Genomic DNA, 17857 nt, shown 5'->3' with positions numbered 1-17857 from the left:
ACTTGTTACCCTCCCAACGCTGACGCACACAGACACTGTATGAGGCCTCTTGTCCATACTCTCCCTCTCTCTCTCTCTCTCTCTCTTTATGTCACTCTGCAGCTTTAAGGCTGCTGCAGTTTGAGAAGCTGTCACCTGACACAGTGAGCACAAACAAATATACATAAGATCAAATCTGCTGTCTCACTCCCATGTCCTCTCCTTCCTCTGACTCCTTTCACCTCACAACTTAACACAAATAGAAGGTAGATGTTCTGGGACTTTTCAGGTTGCGAATATCAACTGCTGGAAACCACACGTTTAATTTGGAGCTTGGTAAATTCCTGAATTCTTCATGAGTTATCGCTGCTCCCGTGGGACTTTATTAGATTGCTCACACACAAAAATGACGCTGTTTCTGTGAAAAATGATGCTGTTAACATCTGACCCTCGTTGCAGGTTTAATGGCATAATGTCCACCATATGTGACAGTTCAAATCACTACCAATCAGTGGTCCTTGTTCAGTAATAGACATGTTATGTCACACACAGTGTTGTTTGGTACAAGCAGCTATTGCTTCACAGTCATATGACCTCCTTTATCCGTGCTGTGTACATATCTGGGAATCTTTTGTCACGAGTTCACCACTTAAATAGTTGGTGCTGAGTTTAAATGTTTCCACTGTGACTTATTGTATAACATTTTCTAATTTCAGGCTCTAAATCAGTTCAAACTATGAGCCATGTCCATGTCTGTGAGTTAACACACCTCCTAAACCTACTCAATCATGTAAGATGATCCCGTTGCTCTTTGAAAACTGTCTGTACTAACTGCTGTGCATATCTACAGTGGTAAGGTTGGGTTTTGGGTTGTCTGATTTCCTTGTTTCCAGTTTCCTGATGTATTTACTTTGTTAAGTTTTAACTTTTGTCCTGGTTTTCCCTTGTGATTCTTCACCCTGCCCTAATATGATTCACCTGTGTTTTATTAGTTTCACCTGTGTTCAGTTAGCTCCGCGTGTATTTAATCTCGCCAGTGTCACTTTGTGTACCTTTGTTATGACCTTAAACTTTAAACATTTCAAATCTTCTTAAACATTAACTCTTTAACGATTGTTGATAAGTTATAAAGTTTGTCTTGATTCCTTACATTTCTGTCTCTGTTTAAAGCTGCGTGAATATGCCTTCATGCATGAACAGTGTTCTATTACTAAAACTTGCCATGCCTCAAGGTACGTGTGTTTGTTTGTCATGGAGTCTGCACCTAATGGAGAAATGTGCATGACACTTATTCCCCCACCAACATTCACGACACACATGCTCCTCAGAACAAGATCTCAGTAAAAGGTCTGAATAAATAGCAAACTGTTGGTCAAAGGTTGTGTGAAAATGGAAATGAGTGCAGTAGTCAAAGTAAAAAAAAACATACAAATAAATTCAAACTCAAATGACACTCTTGCATGGATTAATATTTGCCTTTTCAATTCTATTCTTCTGCTTCTCTCTTATTTATGATGTTATAATTCTACATTTACTTGAGGTTGTTTGACATGTTCTCTCTGACTCGACATCATGCTTTTTCCATTTTCTCTCAAGTAACCGTGGCTCATATCAGTTCAGTTCAGAGGCTGAGCCTGAAGTCAAAATTCTAATTTGTATATGTTGTGTTTTCTACGTACTACAGAAATGATTCAAATTGAAAACAAAAGTCACCTTTCGGGTATGTTTCTGTGCACATGCATGTGAAGTGTTTGTGCCGAGGAACGAGTGGGGGACTGGATTCTGTGGGACAGGAATAGGATGGAAACTCCTCCGGAAATGCCTCACTGCGTGCTGTGAATGCTGTCAGAGGCAACACATAAATCCTCCTGCAGAGACAGTTTCTTTAACACTAGTAAAGATAGAATAAATAACACTACTTTTACACTTCAATCAATTTGTAATTGAAGTGTAAAATAAATGCTAAAATATTAACTGTTTCTCTCTCTCCTGTCAAAAACTGCTTGAATAAATAAGTAAAAATATATTTTGACGGTAAATTACTAAGTCTAGTTTAAGTGTCTGATGTTTTGCACTAGTGGTTAGGCATGGGATGATTTGGAAATCTCCTGTGATCATTATCTTGACTGAAATATTATATAATGTTATTGATAATGATATAACTGGTTATTACATGTGAATGTGTGGAGCCTTCTGTTTGCGTTTAGAGTGTGCACAAATTTGGACATTCCTTACATTTTCTAAAGGTTTACAGCTACAGATGATTGCAAGCACATCAAAAAAACATGACTTACACTCACTAATCACTTTTTAAAAGTGTAAAACTTTACGTCTTGAGAGCCTGGAATGAATGAAACAAAATCCAAGCCTCTTTTTGGAACAAAAAAAACATCCTTAGCTTCACTCCGATCACATACCCTGGTGTATACAGTAGAACAGTGTTTCTGATTTTCCACCAGAGGAAGCTCACGTACCACTGGTGGTACACGTGCCATAGTTTGAGAACCACGGCCCTAATCTGGTAATAATTTTATACCAGACATGATAATATTAGTCTTAGTTTTGGTAGAATACCAGTGCACACATAACATCTTTACAACTATGCACTTCCGCCACACGTGTCCTTGGTAGAGGGCGTGTCCTGTTGCCATGGACACGCGTCACTGCAACGCGGCTGTGAAGCGTGTGCTTCCTGTGTCAAATACGAAAAATATCCGCGTCGCAGCCAGGATTTACTACTCATTACTGCTGTTTTAGCGTCAAGAAAGGTTGGTTTTGTTTTGTTTTTTACCGTAAAGAAGTTTTTACCGGGACTAAAGAGCAACTACAGCTGTCGTGTGTAAACGTTTTTGGCGTCTCCGACGTCTCTGCGTGTGTGGTGGATGTCTTCAACACATCGACACCTTTTTAAATCCTAATTGTTACTGCGTGAACCAGAACCACGCGATGCCAGAGAACAAAACGATTTCCCTGCTGATCCAAACACCCAACAACACATCTGAGAGGAGAAACAAGAAGAAGACGAGGAAGAAAAGAAGCAGAAACACTGTTTCCACCTCCCCGCCACAAAGTCATGGTAACACCGACACACTTTCAAACAGAAGCCACATTATGTATTAAGCCTGTGTTTAAGTGAACTTGTACACAAAACAGCCCATTATATAGAAACTGTAAATAAATATACTGTAAGCTAATTTGACCTACTTTACTCACTGTTGGGAATATATCTAATTATATATTTAACTAATATAATTGTGAGTATATGTGTGTATCATTGTGTTGTTTTATTCATTTAGAATAAATAAAAGTATATAAATAAACGGGAGTAAAAGCAACACACCTGCCTCTGAAATGAGGCAGAGAGCTGCAAAGAATGGAATTACTTTTCATATATGATGTAAATATATACTTATGATTCATTAAACATACCAGTGACATGTTGGTCATTTAAAGGGCAGAAAATGAACCAACAACAGTTTGACAAGGATATGTTTCTGTTTTACATTTTATTATTTATATAAAACCTCTAGTTACTACATACAGTATGGATATGACGGAGCACACGGTCAGAGTTATTATGGTCTCCGCACAATGTAAATTATGACTCCCCCTTTACCGGAAACTAAAATGAAATTTTCTTGTTCTTGTTGCCGAAAAAGAACATAATCATTGTTCATTATTTGTACATTTTAATTCATATTTTCTGAATTAAATAAAGCCTCTCACTTATTGAATCATAATTTCTCAAAGACAGGGAGTCACGTTTCTCCTGCTACTGTTAGGATTGCTTAAGCGGTTCAAACGAGGGTCAGTGTAAATGTACATAATGTAAAGAGCAGTTTGGATCATGTGGTGGTGGTTTAAGATTCCTGGTGAGCTGGATGGGTCATTAGTGAAAAGGCTCCCAGTGTTGCTTCACCTCATGTATTACAGCTCATTACTGTAAACCAAGCCATTAGCCCTCCAACTCCACAGAGAGTCGTGAGTAATCGAAACCCTCAAGTCGACACTCTGCGTGTGTTTACATGTTTACATTGCTTCCCTGCAGCGACACCTCAGACTGTGTCTTTGCATCCAGTGTCCCTGCTGAGTCCTGGTCAGCCTCGAGGCCTGCTGCCAAAGCTGAGAGCTGCCAGTAAGAAAGGCGGCGAACAGAGCAGCGGCAGCGGCTGGAGGAGCAAAAAACACCCAAAGAGTTTGACACCAGCAAACAAAACCAGGGAGAATGAGAGTGGAGCTCCAGCGCAGGGGTTTGTGTCAGTGCCCAGCTCCCAGGCCAGGGAGAGTCTGAGGTGGGAGGGAGAACTGGGGGACCCCCGGGCTGAGGAGCAGAGGCTGGAGCTGTACAGGGCCGACAGACGGCAGCGATACATCACACACAGAGCGGCTCAGTATGAAGCACTGATACAGACAGAGCGTAACTGAAACAACTGTCATTACATTCATTTGAACAGAGACTGAATCCACCATAAGAACTATCCTCTCAGACCCGCTCTCAGGATGGTTTTTTAATGAACTTTGAATAACTTGAAATAGCCGTGGATGTTTTATCACTGAATGGATACATTTGATGGTTTACGTTTTATTATTCTGTGTTTCATGTTACTTGACATGCATGAATATTTTATAATGTTATGAATACGATATCTTTGTAAATTTGACTGTTTGTCATTTCAGTTGTCTGTAACCCCATGCCCCTGTATCTCTCTCATAAGAGACGTTTAACCTCAGAGACTTTAATCATGAAATAAAGCTCATAAACAAATGAATAAATCAGGCTTTACTTTGCTTCCAGCTGCTGAACAAGAGGACCAATGTTTCCAGGTTGTTCTTAATCAATTTCAATGACTTGAAATGTTTAATACAACAAAAAATAATGCTTTTCTACACTCGTAATAATGTGTTTGGGTGCATTGTAAACATTAAAGTTGTTGTTTATGTTTCTGTAAGGATTTATTATACTACTATCCATGACGAGTTTTACAAAAAAACTGAAGAAAATAGTAAAGCACATAATTTTTTCTTGATTAAGATGTCAAATGATAGTTATTTACCTGCATTCCTGAGCAGAATTATTATTTTTTTAGTGGTTGAATGTTACGCTTGATTAATAACTTGCCCAGTGCAAAGAATAACAAAAGAAAACGGCAACGTTTCACCATGACCTAGCATTTAATTAAAAAAAGAAAATCCAAATAATTTACATAAAACAATACAAAATATAAGCCAATGGCGCTTTAAGCCCTAAAACTTCTACAGTTGTTAAAAAGTCTTCATGAGTTGAACTGTGAACCTGAGGTTTTCACCTGAGTGTAAACACTGATTTAGAAGTAAAGAAATAAAGTGATAAAGCAGTCAGACACTGCACTTTCATGGAGGTCTGTCTTCTTTGTTCCCTGTCGGTGTGTTTTGTTGCTGTTGCCTGTTTCAGCATCTCTGTGGTCAAAGAGCTGAACAGCGGCGCCCTGTTCTCCTAAATTCCCCTCTGAAACCTCACTGACCTCCCCACATACACGGCCACGGTGGACACGGAGGTCACAGCACCTTCAGGCCGCTCACACCACCTCATGAATATTAACAGCGGAGACCGTGAGGCATCATGGATGTGACTGTTAGTGAAATACCCCTGAAGACATGTGAGATGTGAAAATAGAATAAAGATAAAAGTTGGATTAAATAATATAAAATAGTAAAAGCCCCCCAAAAAAGCTGCATCCATCTGAGGTATGTGGTGTTTGTGTGACGTATGGATTCACTCCTGCTTTCAGAACACAGGAGTGTGAAGACTGAAGTCTCTTCCACTCTCTGTCCTTGGTGAGAACAGAGAAGAAGAGGCAGATGTTGTGGTTTCATACCAACACTGCACAGACGATGAGTTGTGATGAGGAGAAGTGGAGATCAGGAAAGCTGCAGCCAGCTCAGATCATCTGATCTGTCAGAGAGGGGAAAAAACAAAACAGAACAGGTGACACACTGTAGGATATATGATTTCTGGCCACTTGGGGGCAGTAGAAACAAGTTGTTTAATATGTAATAAAGGAGTTTTTACACATGGGAACTTTTAACCAATAAAACAGTTCCAACCTGTGAGAAAATAATTCTCTAAAGATTCCACAATTTTCTTATGCAAGTGTATGTAAGTGGGGAGAGGTTACAAACACAAGGCAATAACAAAAATGGCTCTGACAGTGGTTCTACATTATAACTTCATGCTCTTTTCTGAGTCTAGCACAATAAAACATATAATCCTTTTCCAAAAAATGCTATAAATATGGAAATATGTATGTTAAGCAGATATATATATATATATCTGCTTAATTAGAGATTGTTGACTTTTTAGTGTCTTTTAGTCTTAGGACAGGGGTCTGCAACTTGCATCTCCTTTTCATTTTCTTATTTTTTCAACACCTCATTTTTTAGAGATCAAGGCGATACATCAAATTGTTCTAATGTTTTGTGCATCACATACAATGTCTACAGCAAACGTGACAAACTTCGAAATATGGGAAGCCATTTGGAGTCCTGTCTGCTCAGTATGAACTACATAAAATCCAAATGTTGTGTTATTCATTTCACGTGGGCTACTTTTAATTTCATTCATTTTCCACAAACAATGGAAGAACAAAGTCTACAAAATTCTGTGTTTTATTTCTAAGTACTATAAACAGCATTGAAATGTCAGTTTTCTTTCTATTTATTTGGCTCTTTTCATTCTAAAGGTTGCATCTTAGGATTTATTTTATTTATTTTTATTTAACCAAATAAAAGATAGTTTATCTAAAATTATCTAAATAATACAAGAATCTTTGTTTGCGACCAGATTTTTCATACTCGGCCTCTTTCTTTGTGATGACTCTTCCTGACGCCAACCTCTCAGCCACCGCAGACGCTGCTGGGTCATAGTTCAGACTCGCTACTGCTATGACTTCATCATTCCTGGGTAAGATCGATAAAAAAAACAAAAATTAAAACATACTGTATATATTTTGTCACTTAACCCTCAAGCTTCGCTTTGCTTTACTAGCCTCTTAAGTGGAGCGATGAAGCCTGAGGGTTTACTGCACTTGTTGTTTTAACTCACTTGATGTAGAGCGCCACAAACTTCTTGTCCTCAAACGTTCCTTTCATCACAATCTCAGTGTATCCTTCTCCATAACCTGCACCCGACCAACATACAGACATGACATATGTTTAACAGTGGTTTACAGTAGTTTGTTCTTTCTTTTCTTTTTTAATGGTATACTTAGGTGTAATAACTTTGTATATGCATGTTGATAAGGCACATACTTAAGTTTACATTGTCTAAACATCAACATCTCTGTTTTGTTTTCTATGTTTACAGCACTTAAATGATTCTAAACTTTGATTTAAGACAGAAATGAAAGCCCAACAATACAACAATGTGGTTTGTTCATAGTTTAATGAGTGAATGAATATATGACACATTGAATGATGGGTGTGTGTGTGTGCCTTGTTTTCCTTGTGTTGTGGGGACCTAAATCTGTTTACACAGGGACATTATGGGGACTTGTCTTCCTTACTCAAGTCATGACACGTTTTAGGCTGTGGTTAGGATAAGGCCAGTAGTAATTATGGTTAAGGTTAATTGAAGTCAACGTAATGTCCTCTGAAGTGATGGAAACCAGTGTGTGTGTGTGTGTGTGTGTGTGTGTGCGCACATTCACCTGCATATCGGATTGTCACACCCAGTAAGACAGTCCAGTAGAATGGAACTGTGTTGAGTTCAGTCGGTTTATTCATCATATTCAGGGCTGCTATTCTCCCTACAAAAACCAACAGATACATTAAAGGTAGAAAAAGTGATGACGACGATGGTGATGATTTTGGTCATGGATAAAGAAAGAGTTTAAGAGGTAGAATGTTCAGCGGTGAAATTTTGATCGTGCCGCCGATTTGTGTCGATTGAACCTTTAAAACTTCATTAACTGATGATACAAATTAAATGTTTAGTTTTAGTTTAGCATCAGGAGGCTTTCAGGGGCTCTCATGTTTACATTTGTTAAAAAACGGGTGTGAATTGACAGAGAAGTGACAGTTTTAAAATCTCATCCCAGCGTCTCACATCAGATTCTGTATTATATTACAGTTTCAGAAATTTGTAACCAAACTTTGTTACCCTGTGCTTGTGCTATCTGCCAGTGTCCGATGTTCACCATCCGGTTTTTGGCCATCGCCAGGGGGAAGGTGGTCAGGTCACCCGCACAAAACACGTCAGGGATGTTGGTGTGCATGTACTGCAGGAGGGAAGTACAGGAAGGACCAGTAGATGAAGTGAATATTGTAAAGGATGGGCTCAAATAGGATAGGATAAATAGGACTGGTGAAATGTTTCAGTGTCAGAGATCTGATAAAATTCAGTGTCTTTGAATATACTCCTCAACGTGTCAGGACCCTTGATTACTCCCCACGTCTTATTTTTTGTTTGGTCTTTTTAGAGTTCCTTGTTAGTTTCCTGTTTTATTTTGTACATCTTTCTAGTGTGTGAGGTTTGTTTAGTTTCACTGTGTTCTGTCCTGTCCTGTCCTACAGTGCAAATACTTTGTTACTGTACTTAAGTAGTAAATTCAAGTATCTATACTTCACTTTATTTGTATTCAAGCAACTTTTACTTCACTACATTTACTAAATAAATTGTGTTATTCTATAACCAAAAATTACTTAGTAAAGTACAGTCAATTTCATTCGATAATATTATCGAGTCGTGCTGGGACCATGTAGTGAGAGAGTGGCAAAAATGCTCTGTGACATCACATTATAGGACATATATATATGTACATTTGTAAGCAAACAAGGGGTTAATTAGTCCACATTCATTTGTTTGTATACTGGGTGTTTGAAGAATGAAAGAAGAATTAAAATGTTATTTATTTCATTATTTGTAGCTCACCTTATCAACTGGTACAAAGTTTTTTGCATCCATCTGTATATTGCTGCCTCTCAGCATCTCTGAGTTTGGAACGACGCCTGATGGAAGAGAGGAAAATAAAACAGGTTTTATAGGATAATTGCAGCTACTGTTGTTGGTTTTTTGACAGAAATGTGTGTTTATGAGTTATTAATAAATATAAAACAAATACAGGGGGAAAAAAACTGAATTCCAGTCTGATGTTTTGGGAATTATTTCACTTTCTGTTTAAGATTTAATAGCAAAACTGTCACATTGTTCAAATAAGTGTGAATCTTCAGGTAGCAGCTGCTTAGCTTAGCACAAAGACTAAAAGGAACAAAGGGGGATTTACTACAAAAGTTCAACATTTCCAAAGTTTTATAACTAAGGTTATAATAAACTGACAAATGATATAGAACAAGCAACAAAAGAAATAAAGAAATTCCACTCACCGATGCCAACGATCAGAACATCAGCAGGAATAATTCTCCCACTTTTAAGCACAATCTCATTCACCTTGATGAAGATGAAGACAACAAAACCAACTGTCACTTTGTGATTATAGTTGCTCAATTCTGCTTTTTCTTTTTTTTTTCTTAAAATACTAGGTTTGTTTTTCCACTTTACCTTGCCGTTCACACCTTTGACCTCCGTCACGATATCATTCATGTAGAATTTCACATTTTTCTCTGAAAGCATCTGCAGGAACAAACAATTGTCAGTAAACACAACATTAACCCTTCAGGGTCCCTGGGCCTTTTTTGTGTGTTTTCAGTTCTTTTATGTTTTTAATGTAATGTAAATCTACCATTTACAGGAATATTTGACTTCCTCTCTTACCATCATAGTGAATTTGCCAATCTCAGGACCCAGTGTGTTCTGGTACGGCAGCTCGCTGCTACCAATCACTGTGATACTGGAGGCTTTGTCTATCAAATAAGACGCAACTTCCATGCCTGGAAAAAATGTGAAAATTCACATTGAGACCACTGATGAAAAACAACAACTGTACAGAGCTCTGGTAGCTAACATTGTGCAGTCCTGTCATTTCAACATAATGGTGTTGTTTTGGTTCCTACTGTTGTATGTAGAAATGGATATACTGTACATAGCCGGTAGCATAGACTGCACTATGTCAGGCAACTCGTCTTTTTAGCAGCTTTATTCATAAAAAAAACAGTCACTCATTGCTCATGAAGATGGAGCGATAGGAATTGTGCTTGTGTAGTTATTACTTCATATTAGGTACAGAATCCGACGCTTCCTTGCTTGAATATCTTGTTGTTTTTGTTTTTTGAGTGAAATTTTATCAGACAGATGATGTCAGGTTACTGCAGGTCTGGAATAATGTCAGCGCCGGCTGCTTCCATACTCGTGAAAAGCACAGCTGATGTATTTTAAGGGTCAAACATATTCAGTCTGCCAAGTTCTGTGATATACATTCCTCGATCTCTGTGAATTTTTAGTGCGCAGTGAACTGCGATGGCTTAAAATAGGCATTTTTGCTGCCAAAATACCGGAGTAAACAAGTTATTTAAAGTGGGCGTGGACAGGATTGTCTCATAAACGTAAAAATAAGATGTAAACAAACTACCAACAAACGACGTTCCCACAAGGACGACGTTGCTGCCCAGACAAGCTGCGTGGATTTGTCGGGCGTCTTCTGGAGTCTCCAACATCTTGACGTTGTCCAGGTTTATGTCGGACACATCCAGACATTTTGCCCTAAAAACACAAGCCATGACTTATATATATAGCGATACAGAGCAGAACAGTGATGTAGCAACGACGACGACCTTCCTTCTGTAACATTTTACCAGAGGTGGACAGTAATCAAAGTCATTGTACTTGAGTAGGACTTTTTAAAGTCATTTTTAAAATTTGGAAGTATTGTACTAAGCTATGTTTTAAAAGTAAAGAAAAATGTTGGCCTGAATTAAATAAATAAATAAATAAATAAATAAATAAATAAATACATTAATTAATAAATTAATTAAAGCACCAGAAACTTGAAAGGAATGATGACAAGTGAATGATGAGGACAGGTGAATTAGCACTAATTAAGGTCCCTGAGTGAGTCAGAAAGTTAAAGCATTTGTGACCTTTGACCCATTTTGATCAGCACTTTAATGTGTAAAGGTTTGCCTTTAATTCAAAACAATTAATGTGAGATTTGTGTCCCCTTGGCCTTTTTTGTAAGAAAGAACCCCAACCATGTTAAAAAAGAGTACTTTTTAAACTTTAACTTGATTAATTTTTAGACTAGTACTTTAGTAAAATCTTAGTAGTAAAAATAAGTGGTACTAATATTTCAGTACTCTTTCCACATGTGCCTTTCTGCATGTGTGGGTTTTCTCCTGAGCTGGGATTGGCACTAGCAGGCCCGTGACCTTCATGTTGAGGATAAAGTGGTAGACGATGAATGAATGAATGTCCTGTTCAGTTATCTGAGCGATCACATTCACAGACTTGGGGGATGAGTGTGTTTTCGTAGCTGTACCTGCAGCCAGTTGAAATGAGGAGCTGGTCATAGCTCTGGACAGAAGCGTCATCAAACGTGACTGTCTTCTTGTCTGTGTCCACCGACAGTGCCTGTCAACACAACGACGGTCCACTCAGTCCCAGAACATGAAAACTGTGTTAGGACGTTTGTTGACAGGAGACAGACTCACTTTTTTCCTGAGCCACACCTTGATGTCGTACTGCTGGAAAAACTCCATCCTCCGCAGCAGAATACTGTCGCTCTCCACATTCATCACCTGTAACACAAGTGCAGACAGCGTGCGCTTATGTAATGATGGTTAAACACAGCATACACACACACACACTCAGCAGGTACATGTCTGTGTCATGCTTAAATCACAGCACCTTGCTGAGGCGGGTTTTGTCGTGAGGTAAAAGGTTGTCTCTGGTGACCATGATTATTCTGCCGCCGAAGTTTTCATGACGGAGAGTTTCAGCACAGATCAGTGACGCGGGACCTGCACACAGTCGATGTAGGGACACTTTGTTTACAGTACTGTAACAACATGGTAATATGTCGATTCACATGACCAAGATATTTCTTAGTCATGTCTGAAAATACCATGCTATTACTGTGATACAGTCTGTTTCCATTGTCATACACAAGCAGGGGAATGCATTAAAAATTTGATGGTATAACTATAATATTTCATTCCTATCACAAAAGTATTATTTTACTACCACTATACTATATATACACAATATTATGACTATACTGTAATGTAAAGTGTTATCATCAGTTTATTATCTGTCCAATAATATTTACACTTAAAAACTTAAAAAATGAAAAGAATCCTATGCTGTTTCTTCTCTTACGACACACACACACACACACACACACACTGATATGAAGGAGGCCTTACCTCCTCCCAGCAGCAGAATAGTGTGAGTAACTCCTGGTACTGCAGTTCCCATACTCTTCAGTCTTTTTTCCTGCAAGAGAGTCTGAATCACAGGGAAAACAGGACCATGTCATGTAGTGTACAAATCAAATGTTTCTTTTCTCCAGTGTGTATTGTGTTGTTCTTACATATTCGGTTAAAGGCACTTTGAGAGTGTGTGGGTTGTACATGACATATGTTCATATTATTTTAAAGAGAAATGCAGAAAATATCTTGAAAACATGGCCCAACTGAGTTTATAATTGAATACTAGACCTTTAATGTCACACTTAAAAGATGACTGCATCCGTACTGTATGTCAGGGGGAAAATGTGAGCGAGAAAGGTAGAGTAAGTTCTTACCTTTTTGATGACAGACACGTACACTTTACTGTTTTGAATTTTGACCTTTGAAGGAGAAAAAGACAAAAAAAAATGAATGAATGCACAAAAATGAGCCTGTCTGTCTGTTGTTCTGGTTTGTACCTTGTGGCAGGGTAAACAGTCCATACCAGGAAACTCCTCCAGATCTCCTGTTTGGACATTAAAACAGGAGCCGTGCCATGGACAGCGCACTTTGTGGCCTGAAAGAACTCCTACACACACACACAAACACACACACACACAAACCCACGGTCATAATCATCAAAACAGCGGTTGATAAACTTGACGTCACAGAACACAGAGCCGTTTGTCTTCTCCATCTTGTGTCTGTACCTTTGCTGAGCGGAGCCCCATAGTGTGTACACTGGTTACCAATGGCACTGTATTTGCCGTCGGAGCGAGTCAGCAACACGCTGTGATGTCCCACTTCAACCTCCATCATCCTGAGATAAAACACACACATTTTACACACTGTGTAAAAATCGACCAATGAATATACATATGGCAAAAACATCAAGATAGTGGTGATCTGTTAACTTTTACTTTGTGTAGCTGTACTTGTTATACAGTACTGAGTGCTGATTAGTTCATTTTAGCATCCTCATAACGTATTAAAGTCATATTTTAAACTGTGACAAAATTGTCCCTGTTCTCATCACATGGGCATCACATGACATCGTGAAGGTTTAGAGTCTATACCATTTAAAATACGTCATGTGCCGCCTATAGGATACACATCAGCGTGTGTGGCTCTGATGTATTGTCCACGTATCAGTCTATATTATGTGCTGTACAAGTAATAAGGTTGCCAGGTTGTGAAAATCTACCCTCCCCCTCCTTACTGTCCATCCTGCAGGTCTGACTCCAGACACACGGCTGCCGTCAGCTCCTCTGACGTTTCTTCTGGATCAGAGTCTGTAAAACACACACACGTTTGCACAGAAGTCTTACTGAGGACACTCAAAGCATTCCCTAGCCCCTTATCCTAACCCTAAAACCTTAACCCTCAAAACCCCCTTTTAAGGGGTGACAGAATTAGAGGACAAGCCAAAATGTCCTCAATCCCTATGGTTTTTAAAGTTTTTTGATACTCAAAGTGAAATCAAATGCCAGTGTTAGTTGAATAGTAAAAACTCTTTGTACTTACGTGGTTTGGTGACCGACATGCCTCTGATTCTCCTCTGATTTATGCAAAAGGTCACACAGATTCACAAAATCTCCACAGACAAGTTGAAAGTTAGTCCAATGCTCCACTGACAGACGTTTGCGGCCGCGGTTTGTTCCCTGCTCATCAGCTGAATGATGATATATGAGCCCGTTTCCGTGGCAACCAGTCCATCCCCGACCCTCATCCCTTGTTGAAAAGTTGGAAGATTTGGGTTTTCATACGGAAAATAAAGCACAAATCAACCAAAAGGTGACTTTTGGGACCGTGTTGAATGAAGAGTTTGAGTGATGTCCGTGGTGGATTCAGCCGTGTCATTGTTCCACAGAAAAGTCTTTTGTATTTCACAACAGCAGCACAGAGGAAACGGCTGACGAGGCAGCACAGGACACTGAATGGACTCACGACAAGGCTCAAATTACCAAACCAGAGGTGGACTGTTGTTGGACATGCATGGTTTTAAGATTTATCTCTGACTACTATTGTGGAAAAAACACGTCCAACATTTACTCAACTATTGTGATTTTTACAACTCCTACTTTTTTCTTCTACTTACCTACATTTTCAGATAATTCTGTACTTTTAGTTTGATTCATTATAACCAAAACCTGGACTCATGCTGTCAAATGGTTGTACATTTACCCAAAGACCCCAAATTCCTTTACAATGTTATTTCTGGTTATGTTATTTTCTTCTTTCCTCTCCGTTAGTCATCCCACAAGCCCTCAGATTTAAATATTAATCATTTGGAAGATCCTGTCCTTTAGGTTTAAATCTACCAGACTGAACTACCTCAGTGTAAAGCAGGATAAAGTAATGTCAGCATCAGTAAAATCCTGATTGAAATGTACTTTTACTATTGGTATTTAGGGTAGGTTTTGTTGATAATACGTCTCAATTTTTGAATGCAGGGACCTTATTTTGAGTATTTTATAGTATTTAATAAGATTAACTACATTACGATTTAAATGTGTCATTGTTGTTGGTGTCAGACAGGCTGGTCTGGGTGTTTCAGAAACTGCCAAGAACTCTGGGATTTTCGCGTACAATCATCTCTTGGATTTACAGCTGAATGGTGTAAAAAAAAAAAAAGAATAAATATGTAAGTAAGAATAACATGTGCCACTGCAGCTTTTGTTGTTTTTAATGTAATTATGCTAAGCTCTTAACTCACTGTGACGATGGAGTGTTAAGGTGGGCGCAGAACACAGAGGAGGAGCAGAATGAAGCAAGGGAGAAAATGGTGATGTACAGGCGGCTGGACGGGCAGAGGGAGCTGGGTGGTGTGGCAGGTGAGCTGGCAGGGACTAGGCGGGCTGATGGTAGGTCGGGAACACTGAGCAGAGGAGAATGAAAGTGAGTGAGGCAAACCAGAATCGCAATTTTAACAAGAGTGTGCAAAAAAACACTGAAGGAGCCTGGCGGTGTTACCACATGAGGTGATACAACAATCTGGCCTTGAGGGGGAGGAGAGCTGCTGTCGATATTGGGAGCTTGATGAGGAGATTGGAACCGGGTGTGTGGGAGGCGAAGACCAGTTGAGCAGCTGATTGACACACCGACTGAAAAGGGGAGGAACAGGAGTGCAACCTGCCTATGACACTCACCAGGTGCCACTCCTGCCACTTTACTAAGTGTCCCGTACCTAATAAAGGGGCCAGTAAGTGTACACTGCTGTGCAGATTAGGAGTCTTATCTTGACCTTTCAATGACTCTGACCCATGGAAGGGCCGGGACCCTTCAGCTGTTATCAGTGATCAGTTTATCGCCTCACGTGATGAAGGAATGCGTGTTAGAGGGCGACGATCGCTTCAAAATATACATCGCTGGTTGAAGACTGTGTTTATTTTTTCCTCCCTTTCATTCCTCCCAAACACAGAGTTTCAGCCCACACTCTCCCACCGCTGAGGATGCGGTCTGACAACAGCAGAGCATGACACAGGCGAGGTGAACTCAGCTCTGCGGTGAAGCCTGGTGATGGATCTGAGGTCAACACTCCTGGTCACAGGAGGATCGGCATTGTCTTTCAAACTGCTGAACACCATTGTCAGGTTCCTGCCAACGCCGGCGGCAGTGCTGGCAACAAAGAAATCCTGGAAGTGGAGGAACATCAGCACTTCTCTGGCTCACAGCTCGCTGACAGGAGCATGGGCGGTTTTATGGTGTGTAAAGATAAAACCCTTCATCACATTTCAAATTATTTACACTCGTGTTGAGATCTCTCTCCTCTCTCTCGCTCTTGCCTTGCAGTTTCTCCCTCCAGCCTCAGATGCTGGAGGACCTGATCTCATTTCACTCCGTGTCTTCCCACAGCCTAGTAGCTGTATCCACAGGTGAAGCCTTTGCAACAGGAATGAGCATTATATAGTAGCCATACATATATCAGCAGCATTTTCATCTGTGATGGACTGGCGTACTGTCCATGGTGTACCCTGCCTTTTGACCACATGTGGAGGATACATTTGTAGAAGATGGGTGGAATCCATTGATCAGTGCCTGAGTTCTTAAAATTGTTACTGCGTTCACAACTCCTGCTCTTTAACGGTCAACTTGTCTGCACTTTTAAAACCATTATTTTATTTTAATTTATTGTTTGTAATCGGTTTCTTGCATTTGTGAGAATTATTAAGATGTGCGCTACTGACCTCTTGTCCCAGTCGTCCTCGTCTTGGGGTCTTTTACCTGGTTAAATAAAAAAGTAAAATGTTTTCATTTTGATTTCATCCTTTTCATGTTTCTCCTCTGTAGGTTATTTTATCCATGACTTCTGGGACATGGCCTTGAACCAGTCATTCAAACAGTCCTGGGAGCTGCTCCTCCACCACACCGTGGTAAAACTTCACTCACGTGTAGAGTAAAAAAAGAATCACTGATCAACATTCTGATCAATTTTTCTGATATCACTTGAGATGTTAAATTAGTGTGTGTGATTTTGTTCATTTGTTTTTCTAACATCTCACCGATGTTTGGTAACATGCAGTAAGAGAAACTCCCTTCTATTACTCGTCATAAATTATACACAGTATGTTTTGTAACATAAACTTTGAGACGTTTGTGCGTCTGTTCAGCTTGATAAGCCTCTGTGTAGTTACTGATTTAACCAGAGTGGTAATAAAACATTTATGTAAAGCTGGTTTGACCCTGAACACCTCCATGTCATCACAAGTACAGAGCTGTCTTTGTATATAAAGAATGGCTTTATGAGGGTTTAGACTTTGTTTCAGGGTTAGGGTTAGAATTGGATTAGAGTTAGAATACATTACTGTATCTTACTACAAATGTTCTACAAGAGTGGGTGTTCTTATATACATGGCTGAACCTCATTTCTAAGGAACTGGTTAAGTTGAATTGTGGTTAGGTTAAGGTTAGAAATGCAAATCTAAAGGGCTTTTTCAGGGTTAAGACCTGGAAACCTTATCCTAACCTTAACCGAATTGGGTTTAGGTTAAGGTTAGGGTAAGGGGGTAGTGTATGCATTATGTCAATGATGTGTCTTTACTAAGATATAAAAACAAGTTTGTGACTGTGGACCCGGCTCTGTATGTGTGTTAACCACTACGTCTTATCTCAGGTGATCTCCTGCTTCGGTTTGGCTGTTATCAATCGTCTCTACCTGGGCTTTGCTCTGGTGTCTCTGCTGGTGGAGCTCAACTCTGTTTTCCTTCACATCAGACAACTCCTCCTCCTGTCAGGACAGAGGAACAGGCCTGGGACTGAGGTCACAGCCCCCCGCCCCACTGTGACCTACATGACAAACAGCTGGCTCAACCTGGGAACGTAGGTGCTCACTTGAATAAGAGATATTTCGACAAACAGGAGGACTCCTCTGCTCACCCCTCCCCTTTACTGGTACTAGAATAAGTCAGGGTCATTGACTCCTCTGTGATTTCCTGTGTTGATTTGTCTGACCGTCAGGTTTCTGGTGTTTCGTGGCTGCACACTGGGTTGGATGGCACGATGGCTGGCAGGTAACAGTGAAAATATGCCTCGCTCCATCCTGGCGTTGGGAACAGCAGGC

The 17857-nt window shown here is 39.7% G+C and overlaps 3 protein-coding genes across 10 annotated transcripts; 2 read left to right on the top strand and 1 right to left on the bottom strand.

Annotated features, from left to right (window-relative positions):
• Positions 1-2639: 2639 nt before the first annotated feature.
• On the top strand, positions 2640-4935 carry lg13h17orf97 (linkage group 13 C17orf97 homolog). Of its 2 annotated transcripts, none has more exons than XM_044041821.1 (2): positions 2640-3055; positions 4058-4935. In XM_044041821.1, exons 1-2 carry the CDS (start codon positions 2926-2928, stop codon positions 4402-4404), a joined length of 477 nt encoding a protein of 158 aa, XP_043897756.1. In that variant the 5' UTR covers positions 2640-2925; the 3' UTR covers positions 4405-4935. The 2 variants fall into 2 exon arrangements, with proteins under 2 accessions (XP_043897756.1, XP_043897755.1); XM_044041820.1 differs by having other exon boundaries at positions 4028-4935.
• Positions 4936-5000: 65 nt separating this feature from the next.
• On the bottom strand, positions 5001-17204 carry LOC122779451 (apoptosis-inducing factor 3-like). 7 transcript variants are annotated; one of them, XM_044041811.1, is made up of 21 exons: positions 15271-17204; positions 15014-15175; positions 13822-14907; positions 13517-13589; positions 13008-13117; positions 12777-12886; positions 12654-12698; positions 12274-12355; positions 11756-11868; positions 11560-11646; positions 11388-11479; positions 10479-10612; positions 9728-9843; positions 9515-9586; positions 9340-9403; positions 8888-8964; positions 8117-8234; positions 7665-7763; positions 7061-7136; positions 6811-6915; positions 5001-5911 (listed from the first exon to the last, which is right to left on the bottom strand). In XM_044041811.1, exons 3-21 carry the CDS (start codon positions 13838-13840, stop codon positions 5878-5880), a joined length of 1626 nt encoding a protein of 541 aa, XP_043897746.1. In that variant the 5' UTR covers positions 13841-14907; positions 15014-15175; positions 15271-17204; the 3' UTR covers positions 5001-5877. The 7 variants fall into 7 exon arrangements, with proteins under 7 accessions (XP_043897746.1, XP_043897748.1, XP_043897750.1 ...); XM_044041813.1 differs by having other exon boundaries at positions 16485-17204; XM_044041815.1 differs by lacking the exon at positions 15014-15175 and having other exon boundaries at positions 13822-14028; positions 16485-17204.
• Positions 15811-17542, top strand: LOC122779687 (TLC domain-containing protein 2-like; the record flags this gene model as incomplete). Its single annotated transcript, XM_044042260.1, has 4 exons — positions 15811-16001; positions 16090-16172; positions 16588-16670; positions 17411-17542. Coding segments are annotated over exons 1-4 (483 nt in total), but the record flags the coding sequence as incomplete, so codon positions are not given.
• Positions 17543-17857: the final 315 nt, after the last annotated feature.

This window comes from Solea senegalensis, linkage group LG13 (assembly GCF_019176455.1).
Source record: "Solea senegalensis isolate Sse05_10M linkage group LG13, IFAPA_SoseM_1, whole genome shotgun sequence".
In the NCBI taxonomy this organism is placed as follows: domain Eukaryota; kingdom Metazoa; phylum Chordata; class Actinopteri; order Pleuronectiformes; family Soleidae; genus Solea; species Solea senegalensis.
The sequence above is the reverse complement of the archived record's forward strand: the minus strand, read 5'-3'. Positions and strand labels throughout refer to the sequence as shown.